This window comes from Perca flavescens, chromosome 11, assembly GCF_004354835.1.
Source record: "Perca flavescens isolate YP-PL-M2 chromosome 11, PFLA_1.0, whole genome shotgun sequence".
Classification (NCBI taxonomy): Eukaryota; Metazoa; Chordata; class Actinopteri; order Perciformes; family Percidae; genus Perca; species Perca flavescens.
Genome location: NC_041341.1, coordinates 25597190 through 25613147, shown reverse-complemented (window position 1 = coordinate 25613147; position 15958 = coordinate 25597190). Strand labels below are relative to the sequence as shown.

The following is a 15958-nucleotide window of genomic DNA, read 5'->3' as shown; positions in this document are numbered from 1 at the left end:
GAACACCGTGGTGGACAACGGTGGTCAGGGAAGCCGTCCGACTGAAGAAGGAGAGGACTCCGGAGGCAGTTGCAGGTTAGCGAAGGGCCCGAAGGGCTGCAGCCTCTGCCGTGAAAGAGGCAAAGCAGCGGGTGTGGGAGAAGTTTGGAGAAGACATGGAGAAGGACTTTCGGTCGGCACCAAAGTGCTTCTGGAAAACTGTTCGCCACCTCAGGAGGGGGGAAGGGGAACCATCCAAGCTGTGTACAGTAAGGATGGGACACTGTTGACCTCAACTGAGGAGGTAATAGGGCGGTGGAAGGAGCACTTTGAGGAACTCCTGAATCCGACTAATACGCCCTCTATGTTAGAGGCAGAGCTGGAGGATAATGGGGATTGTCGCCGATTTCCCAGGCGGAAGTCACTGATGTAGTCAAACAACTACACAGTGGCAAAGCCCGAGGATTGATGAGATCCGTCCAGAAATGCTCAAGGCTCTGGGTGTGGAGGGGCTGTCCTGGTTGACACGCCTTTTCAACATTGCGTGGAAGTCTGGGACGGTGCCAAAGGAGTGGCAGACTGGGGTGGTGGTTCCCCTTTTTTAAAGGGGACCAGAGGGTGTGTGCCAATTATAGGGGTATCACACTTCTCAGCCTCCCTGGTAAAGTCTACTCCAAGGTGCTGGAAAGGAGGGTTCGCCAATAGTCGAACCTCGGGTTGAGGAGGAACAATGCGGATTCCGTCCTGGTCGTGGAACAACGGACCAGCTCTTCACTCTCGCAAGGATCCTGGAGGGAGCCTGGGAGTATGCCCAACCGGTCTACATGTGTTTTGTGGATTTGGAGAAGGCGTATGACCGGGTCCCCCGGGAGATACTGTGGGAGGTGCTGCGGGAGTATGGGGTGAGGGGGTCTCTTCTCAGGGCCATCCAATCTCTGTACAACCAAAGCGAGAGCTGTGTCCGGGTTCTCGGTAGTAAGTCGGACTCGTTTCAGGTGAGGGTTGGCCTCCGCCAGGGCTGCGCTTTGTCACCAATCCTGTTTGTAGTATTTATGGACAGGATATCGAGGCGTGGTCGGGGTGGGGAGGGGTTGCAGTTTGGTGGGCTGGGGATCTCATCGCTGCTCTTTGCAGATGATGTGGTCCTGATGGCATCATCGGCCTGCGACCTTCAGCACTCACTGGATCGGGTTCGCAACCGAGTGTGAAGCGGTTGGGATGAGGATCAGCACCTCTAAATCTGAGGCCATGGTTCTCAGCAGGAAACCGATGGAATGCCTTCTCCAGGTAGGGAATGAGTCCTTACCCCAAGTGAAGGAGTTCAAGTACCTTGGGGTTGTGTTCGCGAGTGAGGGGACAATGGAGCGGGAGATTGGTCGGAGAATCGGGCGCAGCGGGTGCGGTATTGCATTCAATCTATCGCACCGTTGTGACGAAAAGAGAGCTTAGCCAGAAGGCAAAGCTCTCGATCTACCGGTCAGTTTTCGTTCCTACCCTCACCTATGGTCATGAAGGCTGGGTCATGACCGAAAGAACGAGATCCAGGGTACAAGCGGCTGAAATGGGTTTCCTCAGGAGGGTGGCTGGCGTCTCCCTTAGAGATAGGGTGAGAAGCTCACTCATCCGTGAGGAGCTCGGAGTAGAGCCGCTGCTCGCTGCGTCCGAAAGGAGCCAGTTGAGGTGGTTCGGGCATCTGGTAAGGATGCCCCTGGGCGCCTCCCTAGGGAGGTGTTCCAGGCACGTCCAGCTGGGAGGAGGCCTCGGGAAGACCCAGGACTAGGTGGAGGGATTATATCTCCAACCTGGCCTGGGAACGCCTCGGATCCCCAGTCGGAGCTGGTTAATGTTGCTCGGGAAAGGGAAGTTTGGGGTCCCCTGCTGGAGCTGCTCCCCCCGCGACCCGACACCGGATAAGCGGACGAAGATGGATGGATGGATGGATGGCATGTTGACAGCATATAGTGACAGACAAAGGAGCAGTGGGCTGACAGCAGCTATGTACACTGGGCATAATTCAAGTCACATCAAGCCTTTGGAAGGGAAAGTCCACGCCTTTCAGTGGTACACTGAGCTTAATGACAACTCAGGGGAAATATGCATTATCATACTGTCAGCGTTCAAAGAGCTTTCAATTATATTATTTGTGATGGCTGCGGAAGCAAATGCTAATACAATGACTGTGTAGACAAACAAAAAGCCATGCATTCAGTTTCTGCCACTCTATGATTTGCATTCATGTACAAAGTACAAAGTATAGGACAGTAAATTAAAAAACTGTTAAATTATAAACGTTCTCATGTCTGATGACAAATGTTCTCATTTACTAAGAAGCAACGGATACGTAGGGAGAGAGATAGAGAAAATGACAAAGTGTTGTCTTCGTGCTAGATAAGGAGAAACTGGAGACCCTGCCTTTGATATACCTCAGCACAGCCCTTAGGAAGAGACATCCTTCAGAACTCGCGAGTGTGTGTCTGTTGATGCTGTTTGAAGTGGGGTTAAATTTATCTGACAATCTCTGATCCCCAACCCGCATTCTCTCTCTCTCTCTCTCTCTCTCTCTCTCCTCCCAATTAAGCCTGAAGCACTATGCTTGTTAAACTAAAACCATCCTTTTCTGAAATGTCACAATGTCTCCCTGCAGCGTGGCCCATCTGTAAACAGCTCCGTTGCTGTTGCCAGCCCGAGCCCCCTGGTGTGTGTCCTTGTGTGTGTTTGTTAGAGCATGTTTTGTGAGAGCAAAATGTTGTCTCTTGCATTAACACTCCGATGTGAATGCTTGATTGCATTTTGGGCTTTTTTTCTGTGTGCGTGCGTGCGTGTTGGTTGTTGACCAAGATGCCAGGTACATTTGGCGTGTAGTATGGGCTGGTGTGTGTGTATTGGTGTGTGTTTCTTGTGATTCATTATGTGCGTCTTCGCCTGTGCAGCCTCCCTCTCTTGCGTGTGTGTGTCTGTGTGACATCTCATTTGGCGCGCTGACAGGTTGAAGGATATGTGCTGTAATTGTTGTCTGACTGTCTTCATGCTGTAATTGAAAATGTCTTATAAAGTGAAACTTTCTACCAGCATACCAATCAAGATTAATACAGCTACTCCTGTTAGCTGCCCAATTACCTATGTGGAGCCCACCTAGAAACCCGATGCGCCATGTTAGACCATGCAAAATGTTTGCTCAAAATTGATGGCTTAAAAAAACAGTCAGCACAATTTGTGATTTAAACATTTATTAATAAATTGTGATCTCAAACTAATAACATAATTAATATGTGATCAGTTTCCACCTCCGTGAGCAATCCAGTCCTGCTTTATTTATTTAACTTGTGAAATACGGTTTTGTTTTTAGAATTGAATGGAGTATAAAAGAGCACAAGTAAAGTAACAAAATGCCACAGCATATTTTAAATCCTTGGGGGTATTCATCATTCTTTAATAATATGAGGTGTACAGTTGTTTTTAGTGTGAGTGGCACAGCATTAGTTTAAAATGTAAATAGATTGTTCTTACTTTGCTCCAGCCCAACACAGGGGAGAACCACTTTGGTTCAGCATATAACAAATAGCGCACAGCTACACACGCACTGGTGCACACGCACATATAAATAAAAACACACACACAAACACATTGTGATTACATTATTCGATGCACTATAGAGAGCTCGATCTCTCACAGATGCCGGCAACACACAAGACGTGCTGCTGTAAAACACTGAGTGGTAACAGCATCAGCTAGATTGTCTTACAATGACAGGGGATGGAGAGATGGTGAAAGATGGAGTGAGACTGAATGCATGTGTGTGGCAATCATTTAGGTGGAGCAAGGTGTTTTCTTGCATTAAAACCAAGAATTGCTCTTATTAAAGTTGTATGTGTCTATATTTAGACAAAGGCAGACTAGCCGGTTGCCTAGAGAGGACTGGAGGGACACCAAGGAGGAGACAGGGGTATAATTATTATAATATATACCTTTATGAAATAACAGTATGTCATGATATAAGATCATCACACACACACACACACACACACACACACACACACACACACACACACACACTTACATGGATGTAATAAACAAGCAGAATATGCCATAGGGTACTAGCCTGACAAGCCAGACCCACATCAAGATGTTGGGTCTGGGAACTCACCATTGACAGGGCTCAATCCGAGGGGCGGGATAAACCGTTGTCTTTAAATTTCCCTCTGAACGTAATAGGATGGCGCTACAACCAGGCAGAGCAACCAAGAAGGTAGCAGAGATAGTTGATAGATTAAACTTTTGTCGTATCTGGTCGGCAAAACTCCGAACACATCTTCCTTTTTTAAGAATGATTTCTGTGCCGTTCTTTGTTCTTTTCTCAAAGAAAAGCTTAACTCCAAGTCTTCCAGAAGACCGCTGTTCCCAGCAGCTATAAGCCCGCCTACCGACTCTATACACAATGTGATTGGCCTGACCAGAGTTTGGTTTTTCCAGCTCGCAAGTCAACAGACAGTGCCTAGACCCCCCTGGCTGCAAATTAAATTTGCTGCCGCTAGGGTGCGTCTAGATTTCTAGGCTAATAGGGTAGACTTTATGAAATAAAACATTTGTTTTACCGTCCAAATAACAATGCTCACCATCACGTGTAACAAAAAAGTATGTAGTCAAAAATACTTGAGATACATTGTTAAAGAACTGGTTGCTTTGCAGAGCAGCATTCTCTGCCTCCCTCAGGCATATTTTAATCTGCCCCTGCAGTGGTCTGTGATTTAATTTTAAAACAATTTGCTCAAAAGTTATTTCATTTATTTACTTATTATTTATTTATTGTTTTTTCTGACAAAAAGGAAATCTAAATCATCTAATCTTCTAAATGCAAAACTGCATTATCAATAATTTGGGCAGATCAAACCTAACCATTAAGAATTACGGTGTTACGGATAGCTGTAGATTAGTGGAATAATGCAGAACTATAGCAGGGGTGTATTGCGTAACTTCTCTACCACAAGGGCAGCTGCTGTCTCTTTTGAGACATGATCACAAAATGACGTTTACTATTTTAGTCTCATAACCACACTTGTAATTGTGGATTAAAGTCCTTATGGAATCAAGAAAAAAGAAATATGCTAAAATGAAGTAGTTGCCAGCGTACGTCTATACATGGAGGAGCATGCCAGTTGAAACGTGGGTCATAGGGGTTTTGTTAGCTGATAGATTTGATTAAATTTCATCCAGTAAATTGATAGGGGATTATAGTACTATTGTGACTAAAGGCACTGGGTTGAATTAAAAAAAAGATCATTTCGCTTTAGCTGGGAGAAGAGCATGTCCTTTTTTCCCTACCTCAGAAGGAGTAGAGCTAAAGCCCCTTATTCAGACTTCAAACGGCTCATCTTTCCTCTAGGACAGATAAAGGTATGCAAGTCAGAACTGGAGTGTTTGTCACATATCTGTAACTGGGCTGGTGTTTGGGGTTATTTAATGAAAATAATTTCAATACTAAACTGACCGGCAGGCACTATCTGAGACCTGAACGAAGTAATGTGATAAGGACTTTGGCCCACACCTCTGCTTATACCATAGCAACATTCACAGGAATCTGTTGCAATTAAAGAGTAAAAATACTTTGACTAGAGAAGGTTATTCAGTATTCAGCTTCTCTCCTCTTAAACACTTTCAGGATGGAAACGGCAATCATTTCTTCTATGTAACAGATAGTGCATGAGCTGCATTAACATTGAATCTCAGATCATAACACACAAGCAACAAGAGATGAAGAGCACAAAGGTCAATGCTGTACTTTTAGAAAGACTCATCAATGATGGTATATTGATTGATTGAAATCACAGGCTCAAATCAGTATCCGGTTTATTGCATAACAAACCTGTCATTCCTTCCCAGCCTAGTCAAGCAGCCGTAGCATTTAAAGGACCAGTCAGTTGTAAACTGGGAATTGAAGCATTAGCTAAGCCAGCCACCTCAGTCTTTTTCCTTCAATGTCCAGGCGCTCCAGTGGTACCTTGTGCGGAGGCTTTTAATAACGACGCTTGTTTGAATCCTGGAACAATGAGCAAGGGCTGCATTTCAGGGTTGACATTGCAGTAAAATGCCATCCCAAAGGGCTAAACTTAACCCAACTGTGAAATGTGCTTCTTAGAGAGCGAGGGGTGAAGGATAGAAAGGAGGGAAGTCAAATGATTGTAGTCTATAGGGCCTATATGGATGGCGATAGGTGACTTTGTTGTGGTTGCTTATTGTTGAAAATGGCAAAGAGCAGAAATTACGGTTTTTCAACAAAACTAATGATTGATATGTAAAGCAAACACAAGACCGATTTAAGGTAAATATATACAGTAGATACCGCACCAGTTCTTGCCTTTTAAATGTTACACACTTTCACAGTACATTTTATATTTTGATTTTGGGATGCATCACATCAAACCATCACCTACAGGATAAAGAACAAGCCTGCCAATACATTTCAACCTGCTTACTTTGCAATCTGTTTTTCCTCCAAGTCCTCAAGAGCAAGTGTATTCATCATTACTACTCTTTTTCTGTCACACGACCATTATATATAAAAATAGGGAAAGAAGTAACCATTTTGGTACAGTCCGGCTCTAATCACAGCTGCAGTTTAACCCCTGGCCCGTTGATTGCAATGCAGCTGCTAGTGCAGCTGGGAAACCAAGCCGTGTCACAAGATTAATCCTAATCAACTGTACAAGGACATCTGGTTTGGGATGGCAGGAGAAGAGCATTAAATAGTCTTGAAATCATTTTTCAAAAGAGCACCAAGAAAGGCTGTAGTTTGTGGTGGTGTTGGATAGATGTGGAGGTCCAATTTGTGTCAATACTTCCAGCTATTATGCATCTACTTCATTCTGGTAAAAGCATAGTGAGGGTACAGTGTCTTTATTTAAATCTGATAGCCTGGTACAGATGAGAGATTGGGTTTGTGTGCCAGTGTCTTTATTTATTTCAAGGCTTTTGCAGTGGATTTAAAGCACTTGCAGGCATTGAAATCAGTGTTAATTAAGTAACACCATATTGTTACTTGTCAGGATGACAGAATACTCAGACTCCAGTGTTTAGCGAGTCAATAGAAGACTTTTTGCAGTCAGTTTCTCTGTAAATAAATTTGGCATCTTGTAGCTTCAGCAGATCTACTGCAGATTACAGACACGTGTACCAGTTGACCCGATATGACACTTGAAAAGAAGTTGCATATGACCTTCATGAAGGTATGTTTTTGACACTAGCATTCCCAGTGAGTGGTGCTACTGGCGATAACCCAAAGCTCATATCAGAGAGTTGAGGATCAAGCTAGCCGAGGTAATCTGTCAAACCAAGGTAGCCACTGGGACAGCGGGTGGTAGACCCCTGATATGCACAACAACATTCCTAGATGCTTGCACGATCACATACACTTCATTTCTCTGTTTATATAACTCACACAGACACAGACTGTAAATCGACTGAAAGAGTTCTGATTCCTGGACCTTCAGCTTCATCACAAGACGCAGCACTGTGTTTCACTTTACTACAACTAATGCACTGCACCTTGTACATCTAACAAATAAGATCATGCTTGCCTCTCAAGTAATAAGCAAAAGTTGAACTAAAATTCACTAGCACAAACATACTTCTATCATTTTAACTATTTGGAGGAAATGTTGAATCCAAAAGCAACTGTTCGAGCATGCAGTTTTCTTGATAACCTTGTTTACAATTTGTGTTATCATAACAAGCCCCTCTACTAATCTTGCATGTAATATAACCAGAGTTACTGCTGAGTGCATCTTAGCCTTGCAAAAAATGATATCTTTTGAACCTCTGCAGTTTCCAAAAGGCCAAAGCAATACAATGCAAGTGTCTAGCAAAGGGGCATTTCTGTCATAGAATAAAATATATTTGATAGATAAGCCAGAAAGTATTAAAGCATCACAATAACTGTCAAACCAAGTAGAAGACAACACGCACAGACACACACAGACACACCTCTAAACACTCTAATCCCTTCACATTAGAACTCATCTTATTCTTCAGAGTTAGCAGCAAGCAATAATGGAGATAGCAGAGGAAAATGAAGGAGGGCTGATGAAGAGCAGGATGGAATTAAGTGGGGAGATGAAGGATACACTTTCTTTTCTAGATCTTTGATGTAGGTGAGCACAACAGGAGAGTGTATACATATAGTAGTATATGGAATATAGGGGAAGATGGACAGCCACTGACATTGTGAGATTTGTAGTTGTTGCATGCATTGTTATAATGCATGAAGTACATGGAAATGAAGCCCTGCAGACCTTTTATCAGCCACTTCATCTATCTACATTGCACATATATCTGACTGGCTGATGCATCCATACATATGTATGTTAAGTAGATCAAATAAGAAATTGACTTCCTGGACAGGTTGCTATATCATACTGTATGTAGTCCCATGTTGATAAGATATTTGATGGATAAATGGGGACAGACAGAAGACTGTAAAAAAGATGAGGGAATCTACAGAAAGTGTGCAAGTGAGGGAAGCATTTGAGTGAAAAATAAGAATAGTGCTGCATTCATGTTTAATGGACTAGATGAGAGATATCAGCTACCTACTTGACAGTACAGTTCCTCAGTTTTCAGGCAGCAAATTGTGCTAAATACTGTAACCTTCAGTTTCAAGTTGTAAATTATTAAAGAATGCACGTCATGTCAGCGTTCAGATTGTAAACATTCAAACAAATAACATTTGCCTAACTCAGAGTTCAATATTCTGACATAGCTACACCCACTAGCTAGAGCGTTAAACTGCAAGGTCCACACTCTAAACAAGAGCCACTTTCTCGTTGTCTGTATTGCATGACTTGCTGGAGACTCAACACATGCTACATTAATGAATGAAGAGAAAAAAGAATGACAGAAAAACTCACCAGTACATGAGCCATCGATCTCCTCATACGCAATACTGCAGACGCATCTTCCCAAGGGGACCAACCAGTCTCCATCAGCTCCACAGAACAGTTTGGGAGTGTCTCTTTCTTCAGCATGGTCAATACAAGCCCCCCTCACCTCCACCAATGAGGAAGAGTCCACACGAGGCACTGTGTCAGGAAATGAGGCCAGGTTCCTTAACGTGAAAGGACATTTCTTATAGTAAATCCTTACTGAAACCAAGGCAATGCAGGCACCGATGTCCTGGAACGCCAGGTAGAAACCCTTCCTAGTCATGGGTCCCACCTCCCGCACCTCAGTGTTGAGTTTGAGGATGCGATCTCCGAGGTCCATCTGAGTGAAGCTCTCGTCGGCAGCGATGGTGTCGATCTTGGTGTACTGTTGGGGCTTGAATTTGACACCGTGAGCCTCATCAGTCTCATGGTAGAAGAGGTTGAAGGTCTCCTTGCAGGTACCAGACACCCAAGGGATGGAGTTGCAGTCACGCAGGGTGAAGCGAAGCTCCACGTAGATCTTTTGGGCAGCCTGTCGAGAGATCCAGTTGGAGCGAAGCCAGTTGTTCTGGTTGGGCTCCATCACATTGCAAACCTGGAAAGTATGGATGGGCCGGTTGTGCTCATCCATCTCAGTGATGGCGTCCCACTAAACATGAAATAAGAATGGGGTAGGGGTAGAAGAGGGAAAGAGAGAAGAGCAAACAAATCTTAATGATTAATCAATAGTAATTAAATGATAAGACCAAAAGTCTTAAGTCCGTCTAGTGGCCCCGGCAGGCAACTCTGTTCAATATAAGGGCGATGGACAGAATGAAGAACACTGTTGTTTTCGTAAGTTAGGCTTAAAATGTAAAGTTTGTCCTGATTGTGGCTCTTAAGGATACGCCGTGGGGTCATTGAAATTGAAAAGGTTCCAAGGTCCTTTTAGAGCATTAATGTGCTAAGCAAATTTAATTGCAAACTGCTTATGTCTGCCTATTATGAGACACCTAAAGATGATATATGAAGTTGCATGAGAGGAAAGCTCAATTGAGAGTCTGGACTGTCCTCCCAAGAAGAATGACATTGTTAATTGTTTCAGAAAGTAGTAATTATGACAACAGCAAAGGATGAAGTTAGGTGACGTTATTATAGAACGATAGACAGTTAGGATGAGATCAGGGTGGATGTATGGCTCAAGAAAACATATGACTTCAACACAGGAGACTGCGGTTGGTTTCCAGTTCCCAACCATGAATCAACTTTGGTTTTGTTAATGTATGACCATGATTGTTCGAACCGTAACCACATGTATTACTATAACCATGATGATGTAGCTCCCCTGGCCTTAACAGAAAAGTAAAAAGTTTCTCTAATTATCTACATGCTTATCACAATATTTTCCCCTGAATGTAGTTTTTGGGTCCGACTAAACTTTAACCACAGGACTGTAACATCATAAAACAGATGTATCATTCATCAGTGATTTGTAACAGTTTTGGTATGATGTCCTGCTGATAAGGGAGAGAATAACTTGTTAATAACTTGTATCGTTCTAGTGAGCATTCACAAACACATTTTGATGTTTAATTTGCAGGACAACATTTACCTATGCCTACATCTGTAATCACTTACAATCTACCTCTGCACAGTGTTACTGTACTAATCTAGTGGATGTTCCAGCTGAATGGTGGTTGTCACGGTGCCTATCCGTGCCATATTAGAGTAGTTGCATGCTGGTCAGACACAGTACATTTTAGTTTCTGCAGTTCTAAAATTTAATACATCCAGATTAAATAATTTAATCATCATCTATTACATTTCACTGAACTTGCACATTGTAAGAATTCATGTGACAAATAAAACTGATTGATTGATTGACAACAGATCAGTAGCAAGTCCAAGTTGTTTTGCTAAATCGTGTGGTGCAGGACTATGGGGCTGAGTTAAATTAGCATGGTAAGTACATGCTGGTGTAGCATGTTAACCTGCTAACATAAGTCATTTATGGTAATTTGAACATACTGTCGTTATTCACATTCTCAATAACCACTGAACTAATTTCTTAATACATTCCATTGAAATATATTATTGATAAATTTATTGCATATAAGTAACTTCAATTAACAAAATGTTTGTTGAATGAGCTCCATATTACCTGCTGGTCCTGGGTCCAAACTGCCAAACAGGAAACAAAACCTACTAATGGCTTTTATAGTAGAGGGAATGCCGACTGTACCATTTTAAGTATAGAGGGGGGTTTTCATTGTTCCAGGGAATCGTCTTTTTTAGGACCCTAAACAACTTATATTGTTAATATTTCAATGTTAGGACAATAAGAATAATTAATAGAAATAGTTTTTGTTGTTTTTACATAAAATAGTTATTTGATTGTCTTGAGTGATGCACTAACATTGGTTTGTCTGTAGGAGGAGCTTCCTGTTTAAAAAACAAGTGGTAGAAGCTCCTTAAGCAGAGTTCATTGTTGAAGTTGGTTCAGTTCAAATGCAGAAGTGCTGCCCAATAGCCGCCCCAATAGCCGCCCCAATAGCCATGAGCCTAGCCTAACTTTTCTTTTGTTGACTTGTGTTATGTTCTTTTGACAAGTTATTGTACATTTATTTGTGTGTTTTGTCTTTGTAAAGTTTTTTCCCCCACTACCTTACCATAACCAGCCTGAACTGCTTGTTGGTGTTATATAAACGTCAAATAAAACATACACTGGGGGGAATTAGTGTTCTCCTTTCACCACTTGGCCAATCCTTACAGTTGTACTAGAAAAAAAATCTTAGGATTCATCCTCTTGGGACCATCAATATTCACATCAAATGTATTTACATTTAGGTAGCCATTCTTTTTGAAATACAGTGGCATGGATTAAACTGTTGGTGAAGTGGAACTCAAAAGAGCATTAATATTTAAATCAACTTATGACAATCAGATAGTAGGCTAGTTATTTGTTGTTGTCGAAACATTGTGCACTTGACCATGACAGACAGAACGTTATCCTCAATACTAGCAGGGAAATAAAACACATGAACAAACTAACAATTTATTCTCCTCTTATTTCTTCAGGTATTTATGGGTAGGTTTTCTGTTAGAATGATGTCTGATTCCAGCGACCTTGTCATCAGCTCTGCAACTTCCAGGTCACATGATTAGGGCGTATGGCAGCTTTGCAGGGTCATGAGGTTACCTGTCCCTGTGTTGATGGGAGAGAAGGTAATGTTTTTTTTTAGCCTCCTGGTCCCGCACAGCTCTCTGGTTTTATTAGAGTGGGGACTGGCTACATGGGTGACCCCAAAACCAGCTAACACCGACCTCCAAGAATCAAATTACTTGCCTGGGAAAAAGGTCTCTCAAATCACTTTGCTTACAATGCAGCTTTGGACCCTCCACAAGCCGCAGCATTTGCCTTTATGTGTGTGTGCTTTCAATTTAGACTGATATACAAACCATTTTGTTTTTACTGTATATGGTTGGGGTAGGATCTTTTTAGGCTATTACGGCAATTCACTCACCCACACTTGCACCCCCATCTCCTGTTATGAGCCAAACACTATAATCAACAAATTTTCACAGAGACAAGCAAGAGATGCAAGTGGAAGGTTAGGTGAGGAAGGCTAAGCATGAAGCTATTAATTACCAACCACCACATTCACATAACTATCATTTTGTATTTAAAAGTGAACTAATTACAAACACACACACTTCATATTCCCATTTTCTGGTCCGAGAGAAGAAATCCCTATTCTAATTACTGGCTGGAAAACAACTCCTATATAGGCAAACACAGTCCAGAGAATTGCAATGGAGCTGCTGGTTAATTTAGCAATACTATTTGCCTGATAAGCTTGTGCATTTAATAAGCTGTTTTGCACTTAGCTAAATATTACCTCTTGATGAGAGTAGTAATCAAAGCCTAATGTTTGCTTTCACATACTCATTATCCTTTTTAATAACATGTTCTAATTCAATCATCCAAAGACGACAGGCTTTAATCTGCTCTTCCCTCAAGGTGTCATTGTAGCATTACAGTCAAACAAATTGATTTTGATTAGACGTGATATTGCCCATCACACGTGAGGCTATGCACAATGAGTTATGCTGGGCATACAGAGCACTGCAGTAAAGTTAGTAAATTTCTTAATTCTTAATTCCTACTTCAAAGCAAACAAGGAACAGTACCACACATTGCCAATTCATTGTGTCACAGCTTTCCACATTAATATTATTAGTAATGGGTTATAAATATTAGAATTTTAGCAAGTTGGTTAAGTAAGTAAGTGTGTATGCAGAATACATTTTCAGAGTCAGTTAAAAAGCCAGTTTTATTCATTTACATAACTACCTACATATTTTGCTTATCTACTTCATGTCATAGTTTTTATTTCATGACTTAAAGGAATAGTTCAAAAATATGGGAGTACCATGAGAGGATTAAAACAACTCTCATGTCTGTACGGTTTATGTGAAGCTAGTCTCACTTAGTCTTACTTTGTTTAAAATGCCAACACAAAGAAAGCGGAAGGAAACGGACATCGGCAAAAAAACATGCATCTGGCAGAATTTTCTGCGGCACCGGAGCAATCCTGGTAGTGGAACGTTGAGGATATAGACTAATATGAAGCTATAGCGCCAGTAGTAGTTATCACAGACCGGTGAAGGCTGGACACATGGAGAAACTACTAGCCCAGCTCTGCCAAAAGGTATCAAGATTGTTTCAGAAAACACCCACCTTACACATCATTGTAACGCCATACATCAGTCAGCTGTTGACCTGCATAGGTGTTTGTAGGAGGAAAGATACATCAGCACCTTTGGGCTCCAAGACCCATTTTAAAACAAAAGTAAGCTCTATAGTTTAGAAGGGTTACTGAATAACTGGAGATTATATAGAATAATCCCTTCTCTTGGTTTATAAAGAAAATGTTTGACCTTTCCACATTGGAGACATGACTTAGGAATTGAAAAAGGTCCTCATGAAAATGTATGAAAACAAGTACAAGCATGTCTTTGTTGAAGACGCAAGCAAACTGAGATTGGTGAAAAAGGTTTTTCTACAAGACGGAAGCTCAACGAAAAAAGAAGGGATGACACTTTGGATAAACCAGATGGTTAATATTGCTGCAAATTCTGTGTATTTGTCAGAATAGTTCTAGATAAAAAACATAATATTTTATAAAGATGAAAACATAAGACATAACATATACGTGAGGAGTGATGTTGAGTGTCTGAATTAAATGTTATGTTACAATGCTTCTTAAAGGGCAACCAAGCAAGCCACTGAATGCCAGTAGATCACATATCAGAAAGACTGTTACTGAGCAGTGTGTGTGTAACTGTATGACTGTGAGGTCTGCTTCTAAAAGTATGCTGGAGTGTTTTATTAGGAGATACAAGAACGTTACTAAAGTTAGGAGGCAATGAAATGAGCCCAAATGCTATTGTAGATCAACTGTAGAGACAGAGACAGAGAGATAGAGGCAGAGATCAGTGTGATTTGTCCCAAAGGGGGAAAACAATCCACGGTGATAGGAACACATTGCTGCTTGAATCCCCAACTAAACACCATTCACAGCTGATCTAAAAGCCTCCAAGACTTTCACATCTTGTCTTCGAGCTGGTATTGTCAAGCAGCTATGTGGTATCAGCACTTTTAAATAAGTCACAATAAGAGCTGGGAATTGGGAGTTTTTCTAAATTGTCCTACAAGCAATGAAATTGATTTCCTCTTAATTGACTTCAAAATAAAAGGGACATTTCTGCGACAGCGTTACACCTTTGGGCCAAATCCTATCGTCCCTTGAAATCTCTTACCTGACAGGACCTTAGCCACTTTATAGTGTGTGTGTGTGTGTGTGTGTGTGTGTGTGTGTGTGTATGTCACTGATTTGCAATCTGAATGTGAACTAACATTCCAAAGTTAGAAAACTTTAAGGGAAGCCTTGCCTGCCCACCTCAATACCCTGCCATCCAGCCTTAACATGCATAATTGAAAAATGGTGAGAAAATGTGTGATTGATTGCAGCCCCCCTTATAGCCCATCTCTCTCTCTCATGAAAGAGAGACAGTCATTTTACTGGCCACTCGCCCGGAAGGTGAGCTCCTTATATTAAAGTTGTAAAACCCGGAGCCCTATTGAGAACAGCACTTTTAACTATAGTGTCATAACCAGCTCCACCCGTCCTCGATCGAAATTAAACATTTAGCAATCCTTAACATTCCCACCACTTGGTTTGGTCAAAAAAATAAAACACAATTTAAAAGTAAAATGTCCCTCTGTGCGAATGAGAGTGTGTTATGACCTACTATAAAATAATTACTTAATAACTATATTACTTACAGAAACCAGTGGGGCAGGTAAAAGAGTGGAGGTTTAAAAGGTTTACTATAAGACTGGAAGGAGACGTGTGTATATTGTGTAAAAATCTTAAATGTTTTTGCAGATCTGCCTAACACCCACACACGCAGATAAAGTTTTATTAATTATATTTACACGCTGTAGAAAGGCAGCAAGCAGTCATTTTTTTTTTTGGGAGAGTCTACTTTGTGCAGCCATGCTATGTCTACTGCACATTTAGTTTGTGTGAACAAACTGTGTAGTGGGAGTAAGTGGCCATTGGAGATACATACTGCCAGCTGTTTTATTGATACCATAAGACTAGGTGTCTATGCATGCGTAGTATAAAAACAAATTCATATATACACTCACAGCAGAAGCTCAAACACACACACACACACACACACACACACACACACACACACACACACACACACACACACACACACACACACACACACACACACACACACACACACACACACACACACACACACACACACACACACACACACACTGTATTTATTCATACAACCATTGTGTTGTTTATCCAAAGTATGTCCAGCGTATGGGAATTATTCTATATAAGGATGCTTAAATTTCTGGAAATATATGAGCAATTTGTGTTCCTGAAAAATAAATAATACACCTTTTCATCCGGTGGCTTAAATTTAGCGGGCCCCACAACAATTTTAGGAAGGAATTGCAAATATCCTATGGGAAACAGGACACTGCATAT

General features: G+C 41.6%; 1 protein-coding gene across 1 annotated transcript in view; it reads right to left on the bottom strand.

The window, feature by feature from the left end:
• The window catches only part of LOC114564011 (eph receptor A6), a 143746-nt gene extending 132696 nt beyond the window's left edge, over window positions 1-11050 (bottom strand). Inside the window, exons 1-2 of the mRNA XM_028591113.1 lie at window positions 11035-11050; window positions 8880-9543 (exon numbers count right to left, since the gene is read on the bottom strand). Coding sequence (XP_028446914.1) covers window positions 8880-9525 — 646 coding nt within the window. The 5' untranslated portion in view covers window positions 9526-9543; window positions 11035-11050. The remainder of the gene's footprint in view (window positions 1-8879; window positions 9544-11034) is intronic.
• Window positions 11051-15958: the final 4908 nt, after the last annotated feature.